The following is an 18,222-nucleotide window of genomic DNA, read 5'->3' as shown; positions in this document are numbered from 1 at the left end:
AACGGGACGGGCTAGAGATGAAGAGGAGGGGAGAAGAAGAGGCCTTCAGAAGTGTCACTCCCCATGGGGGTTAAAAACAAGGTCCTTTTCTGGTACCACCGAGCAGCTCAAGAAAGAGGAAGAAAGGAGTGCCAAGTTCCAGGGCCATCTTCTCACCATTCAAACCACCAAGACGATGGTTAGTCAAGGCTGCTCCAATTGGGTCACAAGAGCTTTGGAGCCAGCAGTGGAGGTTTGGTCTAGGGGACACTGGGCCTATGCACAGGGATGAGCCAGAAGGAACAGAAACGGCCCCGGCTACTGGTAAAGCCAGATCCAGGTGTGGCTGCTGTAGTTTGGACGTGTGTTCCCCCAAATTTCATCTTGAAATTTGATCCCAGTGTTCGAAGTGGGGCCTAATGGGAGATATTGGGTCATGGAGGTGGATCCCTTATGAATAGATTAATGCTCTCCCTATGGGGAGATGGAGGCAATGAGTGAGTTCTCTCTCACTCACATGACAGCAGGTTGTTCAAAAGAGCCTGGCACTGCCCTTCTCCCCTTCTCTTGCTTCCTTCCTCTTGCCATGTGATTTCTGCTCCAGTTCACCTCCTGCCATGAGTGGAAGCAGCCTGAGGCCTCACCAGAGCAGAAGCTGGCACCATGCTTCTTGTACAGCCTAAAGAACCTTAAGCCAAATAAACCTCTTTTCTTTATAAATTACCCAGCCTCGCTGGGCATGGTGGCTCATGCCTGTAATCCCAGCACTTTGGGAGGCCAAGGCGGGTGGATCACCTGAGGTCAGGAGTTCAAGACCGGCCTGACCAACATGGTGAAACCCCATCTCTACTAAAAAAAAATACAAAATTAGCCAGGCGAGGTGGAGGACGCCTGTACTCCCAGCTACTCGGGAGGCTGAGGCAGGAAAATCACTTGAACCTGGGAGGTGGAGGTTGCAGTGAGCCAAGATCATGCTATTGCACTCTAGCCTGGGCAGCAAGAGTGAAACTTTGTCTCTGAATAAATAAATAAATAAATATAAATAAATTGGGGGCACCCAAGATGGCCAAATAGGAACAGCTCCAGCCTCCAGCTCCCAGCCTGAGTGACACAGAAGATGGGTGATTTCTGCATTTTCAACTGAGGTACCGGGTTCATCTCACTGGGGTGTGTCTGACAGTCAGTGCTTGTCAGCGGGTGCAGCCCAACCAGCGAGAGCTGAAGCAGGGCGAGGCATCGCCTCACCTGGGAAGCACAAGGGGGAAGGGAATTCCTTTTCCTAGCCAAGAGAAACTGAGACACACAACACCTGGAAAATCATGTAACTCCCACCCTAATACTGTGCTTTACCAAGGGTCTTAGCAAACGGCACACCAGGAGATTATATCCCACACCTGGCCAGGAGGGTCCCACGCCCACAGAGCCTCCCTCATTGCCAGCACAACAGTCTGAGATCTAACTGCAAGGTGGCAGCCAGGCTCGGGGAGGGGTGCCCGCCATTGCTGAGGCTTAAGTAGGTAAACAAAGCCACCGGGAAGCTCAAATTGGGTGGAGCCCAACGCAGCTCAAAGAGGCCTGCCTGCCTCTGTAGACTCCACCTCTGGGGACAGGGCATAGCTAAACAAAAAGCAGCAGAAACCTCTGCAGATGCAAATGTCCCTGTCTGACAGCTTTGAAGAGAGCAGTGGTTCCCCCAGCATGGAGGTTGAGATCTGAAAATGGACAGACTGCCTGCTCAAGTGGGTCCCTGACCCCTGAGTAGCCTAACTGGGAGACATCCCCCACTAGGTGCAGACCAACACCTCACACCTCACACCTCACACGGCTGGGTACACCTCTGAGACGAAGCTTCCAGAGCAAGAATCAGACAGCAACACTCACTGTTCAGCAATATTCTATCTTCTGCAGCCTCCACTGCTGATACCCAGGCAAACAGGGTCTGGAGTGGACCTCAAGCAAACTCCAACAGACCTGCAGCTGAGGGTCCTGTCTGTTAGAAGGAAAACTAACAAACAGAAAGGACACCCACACCAAAACCCCATCAGTATGTCACCATCATCAAAGACCAAAGGCAGATAAAACCACAAAGATGGGGAAAAAGGAGTGCAGAAAAGCTGGAAATTCAAAAAATCAGAGCGCATCTCCCCCTCCAAAGGAAAGCAGCTCATCACCAGCAATGGAACAAAGCTGGACGGAGAATGACTTTGATGAGTTGAGAGAAGAAGGCTTCAGTCGATCAAACTTCTCAGAGCTAAAGGAGGAACTATGTACCCAGCACAAAGAAACTAAAACCCTTGAAAAAAGAATGGAAGAATGGATAACTAGAATAATCAATGCAGAGAAGACCATAAACGAACTGATAGAGATGAAAACCATGACACGAGAACCACGTGACAAATGCACAAGCTTCAGTAACCGACTCGATCAACTGGAAGAAACAGTATCAGTGATTGAAGATCAAATGAGTGAAATGAAGCAAGAATAGAAGTGTAGAGAAAAAAGAGTAAAAAGAAATGAACAAAGCCTCTAATAAATATGGGATTATGTGAAAAGACCAAATCTACGTCTGACTGGTGTGCCTGAAAGTGACGGGGAAAATGGAACCAAGTTGGAAAACACTCTGCAGGATATCATCCAGGAGAACTTCCCTAATCTAGTAAGGCAGGCCAACATTCAAATTCAAGAAACACAGAGAATGCCACAAAGATACTCCTCAAGAAGAGCAACTCCAAGACACATAATTGTCAGATTCACCAAAGTTGAAATGAAGGAAAAAATGTTAAGGACAGCCAGAGAGAAAGGTCGGGTTACCCACAAAGGGAAGCCCATCAGACTAACAGCGGATCTCTCGGCAGAAACTCTACAAGCCAGAAGAGAGTGGGGGCCAATATTTAACATTCTTAAAGAAAAGAATTTTCAACCCAGAATTTTATATCCAGGCAAATTAAGTTTCATAAGTGAAGGAGAAATAAAATTCTTTACAGACAAGCAAATGCTTAGAGATTTTGTCACCACCAGGCCTGCCCTACAAGAGATCCTGAAGGAAGTACTAAACATGGAAAGGAAAACTGGTACCAGCCATTGCAAAAACATGCCAAAATGTAAAGACCATCAATGCTAGGAAGAAACGGCATCAACTAACGAGCAAAATAACCAGCTAATATCATAATGACAGGATCGAGTTCACATATAACAATATTAACCTTAAATGTAAATGGACTAAATGCTCCAATTAAAAGACACAGACTGGCAAATTGGATAAAGAGTCAGACCCACCAGTTTGCTATATTCAGGAGACCCATCTCACATGCAGAGACACACATAGGCTCAAAATAAAAGGATGGAGGAAGATCTACCAAGCAAATGGAAAACAAAAAAAAAGCAGGGGTTGCAATCCTAGTCTCTGATAAAACAGACTTTAAACCATCAAAGATCAAAAGAGACAAAGAAAGCCATTACATAATGGTAAAGCGATCAATTCATCAGGAAGAGCTAACTATCCTAAATATATATGCACCCAATACAGGAGCACCCAGATTCATAAAGCACATCCTTAGAGACTTATGAAGAGACTTAGACTCCCATACAATAATAATGGGAGACTTTAACACCCCACTGTCAACATTAGATCAACGAGACAGAAAGTTAACAAGGATATCCAGGAATTGAATTCAACTCTGATCTTAATTATTTCTTGCCTTCTGCTAGCTTTCGAATGTGTTTGCTCTTGCTTCTCTAGTTCTTTTAATTGCGATGTTAGAGTGTCAATTTTAGATCTTTCCTGCTTTCTCTTGTGGGCATTTAGTGCTATAAATTTCCCTCTACACACTGCTTTAAATGTGTCCCAGAGATTCTGGTATGTTGTATCTTTGTTCTCATTGGTTTCAAAGAACATCTTTATTTCTGCCTTCATTTCGTTATGTACCCAGTAGTCATTCAGGAGCAGGTTGTTCAGTTTCCATGTAGTTGAGCGGTTTTGATGGAGTTTCTTAGTCCTGAGTTCTAATTTGATTGCACTGTGGTCTGAGAGACAGTTTGTTATAATTTCTGTTCTTGTACATTTGCTGAGGAGTGCTTTACTTCCAATTACGTGGTCAATTTTGGAGTAAGTACGATGTGGTGCTGAGAAGAATGTATATTCTGTTGATTTGGGGTGGAGAGTTCTATAGATGTCTATTAGGTCTGCTTGCTGCAGAGATGAGTTCAATTCCTGGATATCCTTGTTAACTTTCTGTCTCGTTGATCTGTCTAATGTTGACAGTGGAGTGTTGAAGTCTCCCATTATTATTGTATGGGAGTCTAAGTCTCTTTGTAAGTCTCTAAGGACTTGCTTTATGAATCTGGGTGCTCCTGTATTGGGTGCATATATATTTAGGATAGTTAGCTCTTCCTGTTGAATTGATCCCTTTACCATTATGTAATGGCCTTCTTTGTCTCTTTTGATCTTTGATGGTTTAAAGTCTGTTTTATCAGAGACTAGTATTGCAACCCCCGCTTTTTTTGTTCTCCATTTGCTTGGTAAATCTTCCTCCATCCCTTTATTTTGAGCCTATGTATGTCTCTGCGTGTGAGATGGGTCTCCTGAATACAGCAGACTGATGGGTCTTGACTCTTTATCCAGTTTGCCAGTCTGTGTTTTTAATTGGAGCATTTAGTCCATTTACATTTAAGGTTAAGATTGTTATGTGTGAACTTGATCCTGCCATTATGATATTAACTGGTTATTTTGCTCGTTAGTTGATGCAGTTTCTTCCTAGCCTTGATGGTCTTTACATTTTGGCATGTTTTTGCAATGGCTGGTACCGGTTGTTCCTTTCCATGTTTAGTGCTTCCTTCAGGGTCTCTTGTAAGGCAGGCCTAGTGGTGACAAAATCTCTAAGCACTTGCTTATCTGTAAAGGATTTTATTTCTCCTTCACTTATGAAACTTAGTTTGGCTGGATATAAAATTCTGGGTTTAAAATTCTTTTCTTTAAGAATGTTGAATATTGGCCCCAACATGGCACAAGTATACATATGTAGCAAACCTGCACGTTGTGCACATGTACCCTACAACTTGAAGTTTAATAATAATAAATAAATTAAAAAAAAAAAAGAAAATTATAAATTGAACAATATTACTATTATGAGAAGTATCAACAAATTTAACAAAAAAAATAGTTATCATGCTAAGAACTGGAAAAATAGATTTGAAAAACTATGTTTAAATTATTTAAGGCATAACATTAGAAAGATGAATCATATTGCAGCAACACAGCAAAATTTCCTCATCACATCATCAAATAGATTTAAAAAGTTACTACAATATTTCCTGGAATTGCTTTGATGTTATGACTCTTACAATATTGAGTCTTCAGATTCATGAAAATGTTATATATCTTCATTTTAATTTGACTTTTATATAGCATTTTAATAACAAATCAAAATTATGTGTCCTAGGTACATTATTTTCTTCATTGCTAATACAAATGGGAATTTTTAAATCACCCTTTTCAATTGGCTGTTCATTTTGAATCAGATCTGTGTATTAGTTTGCTAGGGCTGCCATAAGTATCACAGATTAGGTGGCTTATACAACATAAATTTATTTTCTCACAGTTCTGGGGCTTAGAAGTCTGAGATTAAGGTGTTGGTAGAGTTGGTTTCTTATAAGATGTCTTTCCTTGGCTTGTAGATGCCATCTTCCTCTGGTTTCTTAATCTGGTGTTTTCCTCTGTGTCTGTCTGTCTGTGTCCTAATCTCCTTTTGTAATCTTTTCACTCATATTAAACTACAGCCTACACTTATGAACTCATTTTACTTTAATTACTTTTTTAAAGGACTTAGCTCCAAATAAATTTACATTCTGAGGTCCTTGGAGTTAGTACTTTAACATATGGATTGGCGGGGCAAGGGGGATGGTCACAATTCAGCTCATAGCAATCTGTATAAAAGGTTTACAAATAATTGATTTGCTGAATTCAATAGAGGTCAATGTTGATAGCATGTCCACTGATCTGCTTTAGTTTTCTATGTATAACAGAATTTACATATTTGTATTCTGCCACATATTGAGGTGCCACAAGTAGATTACAGATTTTTAATACATTGATTTTTAGTTAATACTAAATTGCATGAATTACTATAGCTCTATAATAAGTTCAACATCTGGTAGTACACAAGGCATCCAGACATGTTATTCTCAAGACTGTCTTAGTTTCTCTTGGCCCTTTTCATTTTTCTATAAACTTCAGAGTCTGCTTTGTATACTACACATACCCACACATAAACTACTGAAGTGCTGATTAAAATTTCATTAAATCCATAGACTGATTAAGAAAGCAATTACATCTTTACTATATTGGGTAATCTATCCCATGAATGCTATGTATTTTTTTATTTATTAAAATATTATTTCCTTTATTTAGCATTACATAATTTTCAGTGTATATACCTTGCATACATCTCCTTAGATTTATTCCAGGACATATTTTCATGCTATTATAAATGGTAATTTTAAAATTGTATTTTCTAGTTGCTTGCTTCCGGTGTACAGAAATAAAAGTGATTTGGTTTTTGTTTATTTACTGTTTTATGCAGCTATTCTATTAAATTTATTAATTTATTCTAATATTTATAGATTATTTGGGTTTTCTACATATGCATTCATGTCATTTAGTAATGATTATTTCTTGGGAAACATCATACACACAAACACACACACATATATACACACACACACACACACACACACATTTTTTTCCTTGCCTTATTGTACTGGCACTGACATCCAGCACAGTGTTGAACAGAAGTAGCCATTTTGTTATCCTCTACCTATTTCCAAGTTTAGGAGCCAAACTTAAAAATCTACTATGTACCCTGGTGTTTACTGCAGGATTTTGAGCTACTTATCATACATTTAAGGAAGAGCCTTTGTGTCCTAGATTTGTAAGAGGTTTTAATCATGTGTGGTTGCTAAATTATATAAAATTATGTTTTCACATATATTGAGATGATGATTTGATCTTGATCCCTCTCTCTTTCTCTCTCTCTCCCCCTCCTCTTGCTATTGTGAGGAAATGCACTGACTATGAAATACAAAACATTCTAGCTTTTCTGGAATAATCACCACTTGACCATAATGTACTGCCTTTTTCATATGTCACTGGACTTAATTTGATGGTATTGTACCTATGTACATGAAAGAAAGTGAACTGTAACTTTTGTGAGTTTTTTTTAAAATAAATATACTATCATGGTTATTCTGACCTCAAAAAACAAGTTGGAAAAAAGTTTGAATTTTATACATTTGAAAGAGTTTAATATTGGTGTTATTTGTATTGTATATTAGACAGTTTGCAGCAGGAATGCCATTGGTATCTAGAGCTTTCTTTACAGAAAATAGAATAGTAATAAATGTATGTCCTCTAATAGGTTTAGAACTATTCAGTTTCTCCATTATTTTTCTTGTAACATCTTCGGTTTGTTGTATATTTATGAAATTTGTCAATTTAATATAAAATGTGCCAGGCATAGTGGTTCACACCTGTAATCCTTGCACTTTGGGAGGCCAAGGTGTGTGGACCACTTGAGGGTAGAAGTTCGACACCAGCCTGGCAAACATGGTGAAATTCTCATCTCTACTAAAAGTACAAATTTAGTCTGGAATGGTGGCATGCAACTGTAGTCCCAGATACTTGGGAGGCTGAGGTTGCAGTGAGTCCAGATTTCACTACTGCACTCCAGCCTGGGCTACAGAGTGAGATCCTGTGTCAAAAAATAAAATATATATATATATATATAAAAAAAAAAAAAAAGAATTCAACTCTGCACCAAGCGGACCTAATAGACATCTACAGAACTCTCCACCCCAAATCAACAGAATATACATTCTTCTCAGCACCACATTGCACTTATTCCAAAATTGACCACATAGTTGGAAGTAAAGCACTCCGCAACAAATGTAAAAGAACAGAAGTTATAACAACCTGTCTCTCAGCCTGCAGTGCAATTAAACTACAACTCAGGACTAAGAAACTCAATCAAAACCACTCAACTACATGGAAACTGAACAACCTGCTCCTGAATGACTACTGGGTACATAACAAAATGAAGGCAGAAATAAAGATGTTCTTCGAAACCAATGAGAACCAAGATACAACATACCAGAATCTCTGGGACACATTTAAAGCAGTGTGTAGAGGGAAATTTATAGCACTAAATGCCCACAAGAGAAAGCAGGAAAGATCTAAAATTGACACCCTAACATCACAATTAAAAGAACTAGAGAAGCAAGAGCACACACATTCAAAAGCTAGCAGAAGGCAAGAAATCACTAAGATCAGAGCAGAACTGAAGGAGATAGAGAGACAGAAAAAACCCTCCAAAAAATCAATGAATCCAGGAGCTGGTTTTTTGAAAAGATCAACAAAATTGATAGACTGCTAGCAAGACTAATAAAGAAGAAAAGAGAGAAGAATCAAATAGACACAATAAAAAATGATAAAGGGGATATCACCACCGACCCCACAGAAATACAAACTACCCTCAGAAAATACTATAAACACCTCTACGCAAATAAACTAGAAAATCTAGAAGAAATGGATTATTTCCTGGACACTTACACTCTCCCAAGACTAAACCAGGAAGAAGTTGAATCCCTGAACAGACCAATAGCAGGCTCTGAAATTGAGGCAATACTTAATAGCCTACCAATCAAAAAAAGTCCAGGACCAGACAGATTCACAGCCGAATTCTACCAGAGGTACAAGGAGGAGCTGGTACCATTCCTTCTGAAACTATTCCAATCAACAGAAAAAGAGGGAATCCTCCCTAACTCATTTTATGAGGCCAACATCATCCTGATACCAAAGCCTGGCAGAGACACAACAAAAAAAGAGAATTTTAGACTAATGTACCTGATGAACATCAATGCAAAAATCCTCAATAAAATACTGGCAAACCGAATCCAGCAGCACATCAAAAAGCTTATCCACCATGATCAAGTGGGCTTCATTCCTGGGATGCAAGGCTGGTTCAGCATACGCGAATCAATAAATGTAATCCAGCATATAAACAGAACCAAAGACAAAAACCACATGATTATCTCAATAGATGCAGAAAAGTCCTTTGACAAAATTCAACAGCCCTTCGTGCTAAAAACTCTCAATAGATTCGGTATTGATGGAACATATCTCAAAATAATAAGACCTATTTATGACAAACCCACAGCCAATATCATACTAAATGGGCAAAAACTGGAAGCATTCCCTTTGAAAACTGACCCAAGACAGGGATGCCCTCTCTCACCACTCCTATTCAACATAGTGTTGGAAGTTCTGGCTAGGGCAATCAGGTAAGAGAAAGAAATAAAGGGTATTCAGTTAGGAAAAGAAGAAGTAAAATTGTCCCTGTTTGCAGATGACATGATTGTAAATTTAGAAAACCCCATCGTCTCAGCCCAAAATCTCCTTAAGCTGATAAGCAACTTCAGCAGACTCTCAGGATACAAAATCAATGTGCAAAAATCACAAGCATTCTTATACACCAGTAACAGACAGAGAACCAAATCATGAAGGAACTCCCATTCACAATTGCTTCAAAGAGAATAAAATACCTAGGAATCCAACTTACAAGGGATGTAAAGGACCTCTTCAAGGAGAACTACAAACCACTGCTCAGTGAAATAAAAGAGAACACAAACAAATGGAAGGACATAACATGCTCATGGATAGGAAGAATCAATATCGTGAAAATGGCCATACTGCCCAAGGTAATTTATAGATTCAATGCCATCCCCATTAAGCTACCAATGACTTTCTTCACAGAATTGGGAAAAAAAAAACTGCTCTAAAGTTCACATGGAACCAAAAAAAGACCCTGTATTGCCAAGACAATCCTAAGCAAAAAGAACAAAGCTGGAGGCATCATGCTACCTGACTTCAAACTATACTACAAAGCTACAGTAACCAAAACAGCATGGTACTGGTACCAAAACAGAGATATAGACCAATGGAACAGAACAAAGTCCTCAGAAATAATACTACACATCTACAGCCATCTGATCTTTGACAAACCTGAGAAAAACAAGAAATGGGGAAAGGATTCCCTATTTAATAAATGGTGCTGGGAAAATTGGGTAGCCATAAGTAGAAAGCTGAAGCTGGATCCTTTCCTTACTCCTTATACGAAAATTAATTCAAGATGGATTAGAGACTTAAATGTTAGACCTAAAACCATAAAAACCCTAGAAGAAAACCTAGGCAATACCCTTCAGGACATAGGCATGGGCAAGGACTTCATGTCTAAAACACCAAAAGCAACGGCAACAAAAGTCAAAATTGACAAATGGGATCTAATTAAACTAAAGAGCTTCTGCACAGTAAAAGAAACTACCATCAGAGTGAACAGGCAACCTACAGAATGGGAGAAAATTTTTGCAATCTACTGATCTGACAAAAGGCTAATATCCAGAACCTACAAAGAAGTCAAACAAATTTACAAGAAAAAAACAAACAACCCCATCAAAAAGTGGGCAAAGGATATGAACAAACACTTCTCGAAAGAAGACATTCATACAGTCAACAGACACATGAAAAAATGCTCATCATCACTCACCATCAGAGAAATGCAAATCAAAACCACAATGAGATACCATCTCACACCAGTTAGAATGGCAATCATTAAAAAGTCAGGAAACAACAGGTGCTGGAGAGGATGTGGAGAAATAGGAACACTTTTACACTGTTGGTGGGACTGTAAACTAGTTCAACCATTGTGGAAAACAGTGTGCCAATTCCTCAAGGATCTAAAACTGAAATACCATTTGACCCAGCCATCCCATTACTGGGTATATAACCAAAGGATTATAAATCATGCTGCTATAAAGACACATGCACACATATGTTTATTGCGGCACTATTCACAATAGCAAAGACTTGGAATCAACCCAAATGTCCATCAGTGACGGACTAGATTAAGAAAAAGTGGCACATATACACCGTGGAATACTATGCAGCCATAAAAAAGGATGAGTTTGTGTCCTTTGTAGGGACATGGAGGCAGCTGGAAACCATCATTCTCAGCAAACTATCACAAGAACAGAAAACCAAAAACCACATGTTCTCACTCATAGGTGGGAACTGAACAATGAGATCACTTGGACACAGGAAGGGGAACATCACACACCCGGTCCTATTGGGGGGAGGGAGGAGGGATAGCATTAGGAAATATACTTAATGTAAATGACGAGTTAATGGGTGTAGCACACCAACATGGCATATGTAACAAACCTGCACGTTGTACACATGTACCCTAGAACTTAAAGTATAATAAAAATAATAATAATGTTTGACTAATAATGGTTTAAAAAATAAATAAATAAAAAATAAAAAATAAATAAATAAATAAATAAATAAATAAATAAATAACCCAGCCTCGGGTATTCCTTTATAGCAATACTAAATGGACTAAGACAGTGGCCATGTGCAACAAGCCTGGAGCAGAGAGTGCAGAGCACCCTGGGCCGAGCACCCTCCTGGCTGCCTGGAGCCCTGAGTAGTTTCCCATGTGTCAGCCACAGCTCCTACCCCAGCAGTCCCTGCACATTTCTAGCTCGGTCATACATCACTCGGCAGCAGATGCTGGACTACTGATCATACCACACAGAGGAAAGAGTCTGCTTATTAAATTACTAAATCCTGTTAGAAAAGACAGCGACTTGCTCCTAATAGAATTTGCATGTTTCTCATAATCCTTGGCAACTCCAGTGAGATTTTTAAATCTCCAATGTGGTGCCAGGGGTAGATTCTACCAACCAGTGGTCTCTCTATTCACAGGCAGAACCCTCAAAAACAGTTCTGTCCCCTGGGAGGGCATTGTGCTTTCTTAGTATAACAGAGCCTTTTAAATTTGTTTAGAATCTGTTCTGCTGACTGTGGGGCAGCGAGAGGTGTTTCTTTAGGGAAACCATGTACGTGCACACACACGTGTGTGTGGAGGGGGTTCTCTGAAGCTGTAATAGTTGGGAGGGTATGAAACACTACTGTTTATTTTATGCCATTTTATTCCTCCCACCTTCCTGCTCACATATGCAACAAATGGTAGAAGTGAACCTGGGATGTTTGTGCTGTGAGAAGTGGATGAATGCCTCCTCCCCGACTCACACTGCCTCCCCTGGGTGACTGCACGCTGCCGGAAGCCACTCTGTTTCTCATGCAGTCAACACTGCATTGTTGAACATGGAGCATGACCTAGGCTGGGAAAGAATGTGGAAAGTGTCTCACTGCATTTAAAGTACCATCAGGTTAAGTCATGAAGAAACAAGAGCCTCACTTTGCAAGAAGGAAAAGCTAAATTTGATGAGTAAACCAGACTTCAAGTGTTTTCTGGAAGGTGTATTTTATCTAATGACTTAGCTTTGCTTTTGTTGCTCCATTCTTTTCCCTCTGAGCTCCAGGAGCAAAGTAGTTTTAGGGTCTTTCTTTTATTTTCATTCAAAACATGTCTTCTTACTCTAGTGATATCATCCCTGGAAGACTGAGAAGCAAGAAGAGGTGAATCACGTGTCACCTTTGCATCTCTTCTAGAATTACATCAGTCAGAGCTCCGGGGTGCAGTGGGGATCGATGCCAAAAAGCAGAGGGGAGGAAGGAGAGATGGGGAGGGCACAGACGGAGGAGGAAGGGAGCTGGCTCTTTCCAGCCTGCTTATTTTCTTCTTCCTCCTCCTCAGCCTTCAAGCCCCCCTTCCTATTTATAAATCACGTAAGAGGAAATGTCAGACTTTAAAGAGATGGCTGCTTTATATTTATTGATGGTGTTGGTTTCAATGCCATTTGCCTGAACTTTTGGACCAATCACCACATGCCTATCAGTCACAGATGAAAGCCAACACTGATATTCTCACAGGACACACAGACCCTGCCATGAAGACGCACAGACCCTGCCTGCCTCCCAAGTATTAGCCGTATTATCTTCACTCTGTCTCACCTCTTCATTGGTTTCAAACAGCAGAGGAACTTGGCTATGCATGGGAATAATTTCAAAAGTGAAATAGAGTCACACAGGCTAGTGATGGCCCACACAGCCCTCTGCTTATCAGGTGAGCGCACTGGTGTGGAAGGGCTGGGATGGGTGGGTGGGCTGAGACTGGACTTTCCTGACCTCTCTCTAGCTGGGGTTTTTAATGTCATTCAATGATGTGTATCTGAGTTATCAGGGAGAGGGATCGGGGCTCACAACCAGGCCAAAATACAATAGATTCAAAGGCCTGGACCTTGTCTAATGCCCTTAAGAAGAGACTGAATTTTTTTTTTGTAATGTTTGCAATGTTTTCCACTCAGCCGGGTGCAGTGGCTGACGCCTGTAATCCCAGCACTTTGGGAGGCTGAGGTGGGCAGATCATCTGAGGTCGGGAGTTCAAGACCAGCCTGACCAACATGGGGAAACTCAGTCTCTACTAAAAATACAAGATTAGCCAGGCGTGGTGGCGCATGCCTCTAATCCCAGCTACTTGGGAGGCTGAGGCAGGAGAATTGCTTGAACCCAGGAGGTAGAGGTTGCAGTGAGCTGAGATCGTGCCACCGCACTCCAGCCTGGGTGACAAGAGCGAAACTCCGTCTCAAAAAGAAAAAAAAAAAGATATATAGCTTGCCCCTTTTGCTTTTCTTTCTTAAAGATAGTTCTATGCCTGAACCATTCCCATTAATTAGGAAGAAAATCTTTCATATATATATATATACACAAAAAAAGAAATATTTATATATATTCTATATATATAGAAGAAATATTCTATATATAAAAAAAGATACATATATATCTTTTTTTTAAATAACTCGCCCCCTTTGCTTTTCTTTCTTAAAGACAGTTCTATGCCTGAACCATTCGGTTAATTAGGAAGAAAATCTTTCACCCCCCCCTTTCCTCTGTGGTTCAGTGAATTCCAGACTCCTTAGGATTTCTAGGTCTAGCTGCTTGGAACATATTTATGATGAAAACAAAGCAAAGTGGCCTCAGGACACCAGGGAAGGCCAGGAGTGAGATCCATTTCTGCAACACAGGAAGAGAGGCCCGAAGGGGCAAAAGGAAAATATAATTTGCAGAAGGCACAGTTTTGGCAGCATCTTATTACAACTTCCAGCTGATCGGGTGTAGCCAAACTAGAGACATCTGTTTGGAGTTTACAACAGAAACAAACACACAGAAAGCATGAAAGCGCTGAAACATGCACACCCAGACCGCGCTCTAACAGCTCCTCTCCACCTCGACCTTCGCGCTATCCCCCCACTGGGTCACGCTGGGTTGTAGAAGGGAAGGAAATGGGCTCTGCAGCCTGCGCAGCCACCCGCCCACCTGCACCGTGACTCACTCACACCAGGATCGGGACTTGTCAACTTTTCTCTCTACTTGGTTTTCCTCCCAGGAAAAACAGAGATGGCCTCACTCCTCAGAGAACTCCTCTTTGGGTTTCTAGTTCATCTTTAAAGCTCCCTGAACTGTTTGTAATGGAAAAGATAAGGTAGTCTCCTTACGCTTGATTACTTGCATGGCCCACAGAAGGAGGTGGTAAAATCTCGGCAGACCTGGAAGTCACTCCTCCAAAAATAACCTCACAGGTCTGAGAGTGTGATATGGAGCTCACTCTGGCCTCTCCAAAAGACCAGAAAAAGACCACACTCCCACAACTCAATTAGTGACAAATACAGGATAATACATGAAAAGGCTGGTCCCAGACCCAGCACCTGGAGTTGTGGAGGTCCAGGAAGGCCCCAGATGGCGCATAAAGTGGACCTTCCTTTCCTAATTCTCTCCAAGCACAAGAAAGGCCAAAGACTGTCCTATGACATCATCCCAGGGTTGGACACAGCCTCTCCCACCCCAACGCAGCAGTTCCAGACGCTCACCTGTTCTGTTAAATTTTCCTCTTTATTCTCTCCCCAGTGGCGTGCAAAACAGAACCAGAACAGTGCTACTTTTAAAAAATAACAAAATGTTTTATACACATTTCTGTATATACAACTGAACAACATTTTACGTGTTTCTTTTGCACAGCAAAAGATATAAACATTCAGCTCTGAGAACACAGTTATGTACAGAAAAAAGTCAAAAATACTTCACAACAGTGCAAAAATATTTTACACAGTATCATGGAGTGAGATCGTTTCAGCAAGAGGAAGGGCGTGTGTGTGTTTCTAAAGGAAAACTCCTTTTTAAGATATTAGATGTCTTTAACTGTAAACAAAATGCAACTCTCCTTCATCTCCCCCCCCCCAAACAGTTATGTGAGGAATTTGGCAAAATTTCAGGGGTCTGAGTCTGAGGTAAACAGCCGGAGTTCTTACACCAAAAAGAACCGAGGGCTAAAGGGTTGCATAAAGCCTCAAACACCTTGAGAGCAAATTCTTTTTTTTTTTTTAATGAGATGTCAGTGACAGCGCAGGGCCTCTCCCTGGGGGTAGGAGGAGGAAGTGAACCCCTCCTCCTCAGCCCCAGTGCCCCACAAACAGGAAACTGGCCAGGCACCTACGGCCTGAGACCAGCAACTTCAGCCAGCCTTCCTTCACCCGTACCCCAGAGGGCTGCCTCTCTCTCCCTCCTAGCGGGGCTTTCCCCTCACATCTCCCCGCATCCCCAAGCGCAATAGAGCCAGAAGTGCTGGGGCGGGAGCGGGGGCGGGGAGGTAGGGGGAAGCGGTCACGGGGAACGCTGGGCCTGGGCTCCAAGTGTAGGAAGGGCCCCGAATGCCCCATTTTCCCTTTCCTGGGGCGGGCAAGGGACAGGGAGGTTGTCGGGACCACTGATGGGTAGCCACGTTGGAGCGCCGGCGACGCGCGCAGAAGCTCAGCCCGAGTGGGGCTCGTCTGCACTGGCGCCGTCGGCCTGGCCGGACGAGTCCCCGGCGGTGGCGTCAGGGCCCCCGCCCTCGATGGAGCTCTCGCTGCCTGTGCTGTCGCCCGACAGCAGGCGCGTCACCCGCAAGTCGGCCTGCAGGGTGCGCACGTCGTTGCCGAAGCTGAGCTCGCCCAGGTCGCTAATAAGTTGCGACAGCTCAGCCTTCATGTCGGAGGCGCTGCCCAGCAGCAGAGGTGGCGGCCCGGCCCCCGGGCCCAGGGAGCCCCCGCCGCCCCCTAGCGCCTCCCCACGGCCATTCTCCAGAGTGTCCAACAAGTCCCCGCACTCAAAGTGCATGGCGACCACCACCGCCCGCTGAGCCTCGGCCTCCTCTGCTGGATCTCCCTCTGCCACATGGTTCTCCTCTTCCTCCGGGCAGCCCTCGGGGTGCTCCTCTTCCTCTTCTTCCTCCTGCAGCTCCTGCTCCTGTTGTTCGCCGAGTAGGTCCTCGGTGATGGAGCCGAGCTTGGGCGCACTGCGACTGCGCTCCACTGGCGGTTTATAGCAGCAGGGTCCGTGCAGGAGCAGCTTGCGGAGCGGTACTAGCGGGATGGTGTGTGCACCCACCAGCTCCTGCTGCTGGTGACGCGCGTCGTCCCGCCGCTTGAGGCGTTTAAATTCCGCCAGCGCGTTGGCCGACGTCTGGTAGAGCAGCAGGGCCATAGCCTGCGCCTTTTCGGGCTTGGACACCAGCACGGCGTGGCAGCGCAGCATCACGGCCTTGTGCTTCAGCTCGTGCCGGTACACCCAGGCGAAGACCTTGGGCAGCCGCGCGTCCGCCACACAGTAGGTGACGCGGTGTAGCAGGTAGAGGTGGCCCGGGCGGCGCAGCGCGCGCTCCTCGGCGTGCACCATGCGGATACCCTGCGCACTCACTGTCAGCTTCATCTTGGTGCCCTGACGGCCCGCCTCGCTCTTGCTCCAGATCTTGCCCACAGCAAGGTCGGTGCAGCCGTCGCCGCGCGCCTGGATGGTTGTGGCATTACCCAGGTAGAGCACGGTGTAAGTTGGGTCCTCGCTGGTGATGTGCAGCTTCTTGCGCTTGGAGCGGAACATGCTGCCCACCCGGCTAAGCGCGCCTTCGGGGCACGCCCGCGCAAAAGAGCTGAGCGCCGAGTAGTGCAGGCTCACAGCGTAGCCCTTGGGCTTGGACGCCTGCCGCGGCGGCGCCTCGGCCAGCAGCTCGAACTTGTGCTTCTTCCACGGTAGCATCTCCGGAGGGCGCCCCGGCGCAGCTGGGCGGCGGCGGGGGAGCGCCGGGTGCGAGGCCCGCTGAGCCACCGGCCCCGGCCGGGCTCGGCCCGGGCAAGATCGAAGAATAAAACTACTGGCAGCGGCCCAGTGGTAGGGAGTTGGGGGGAGGGGAGGAGACAGAGTGCTTAGGAACCCCGCAGGGGGTTGGGGTAAATTTTCTAAAAAAGAAAATATTCAGCTTCGAGTGTGCAAAAAAGGTTGGGGGGGGGGGGAGAAAGGGACACGCGCGCACACAGAATTACCCCAGCCTGGGCAAGGGCGAGGGCAAAGAGTCTCAGGCAAGCAACAAAATGCGAGGGAGAGAGAACGAGCGTGGAGTGGAAAATGTCAGGAAAAAAGCTAGAAGCGCGCGTGCAAATAAATAAAGAGAGCCCCGGCAACAGCACCCAGGATGGTGTGAGAATAATGCGGGAACTCCTCGGCGAACGTGAAGAGGATCCCCTAACACACACAACCCCCAGGACTGGGGCCAAAACCCGCGGAAACTCTACAGTGACTGTGCCCAGGGGCCGGTGCTCCCCACCTCCGAGGGGTGCTGGAGACGGAGAGCCCCTCGGCTGGGCTGGTCTCAGAGTCAGCAGCTCGCCCAAAGTGCTGTCGGATGCCGGGTCCGGCTAGCCGCGGCTGGCCCCGCGCAGCAGTCCCGCAGGGGCTCACTGCATCTTCGCTCCGCCGGGGACTCGCGCTCGGCCCGCTCACTGTCCGGGCTGGTTTGGCCGAGACAGCGCTGGGCTCCGAGGGCAGGGGGCGCGCATGGCCGGGTCCGGGGACCGCCGCTACCTCATTTCTTCCCTCGAGGCGGTGTCCAGCTCCGCTCCCGGGCTCTCCACGGTCTGCTGCCCGCCTTTGCAGCGCGCCCTCTCCGGTGCTGCGAGCGGTGGTGGCCGGCTCGCCTGCCTCACATCCTTGCCGTCTGGGAGGAAGATCTCGGGTAAATATAGGCCGGCGCGAACCATTCGCCGCGCGGGGACAGGGGAGGAGCAGAGAAGAGGATCTGTTTGGGGCTCAGACGCCGGACGGATTCCTGGTCTCTTAAAGGGACCGGGTGACAGCCATTGGTCAAGGGAGCGGGGAGACCGGTCCAATCCGGAAATTACATCCCAAATTTACCAGAACCTCTT

The 18,222-nt window shown here is 44.6% G+C and overlaps 1 protein-coding gene across 8 annotated transcripts in view; it reads right to left on the bottom strand.

The window, feature by feature from the left end:
• The window catches only part of FAM43A (family with sequence similarity 43 member A), a 197,045-nt gene that overhangs the window by 165,741 nt on the left and 13,082 nt on the right, over positions 1 to 18,222 (bottom strand). Inside the window, exon 3 of one of the 8 annotated variants that reach the window (XM_008009574.3) lies at positions 14,863 to 18,014. The exons of the other annotated variants lie outside the window; for them this stretch is intronic. Coding sequence (XP_008007765.2) covers positions 15,797 to 17,059 — 1,263 coding nt within the window. The 5' untranslated portion in view covers positions 17,060 to 18,014 and the 3' untranslated portion in view covers positions 14,863 to 15,796. Of the gene's footprint in view, positions 1 to 14,862; positions 18,015 to 18,222 lie in introns of those variants that run through there. 8 annotated transcript variants of the gene reach the window in all.

The sequence above is a fragment of the Chlorocebus sabaeus genome, chromosome 15, assembly GCF_047675955.1.
Source record: "Chlorocebus sabaeus isolate Y175 chromosome 15, mChlSab1.0.hap1, whole genome shotgun sequence".
Classification (NCBI taxonomy): Eukaryota; Metazoa; Chordata; class Mammalia; order Primates; family Cercopithecidae; genus Chlorocebus; species Chlorocebus sabaeus.
Note: the sequence above shows the minus strand (reverse complement) of the source record. Positions and strands in the feature narration are given on the sequence as shown.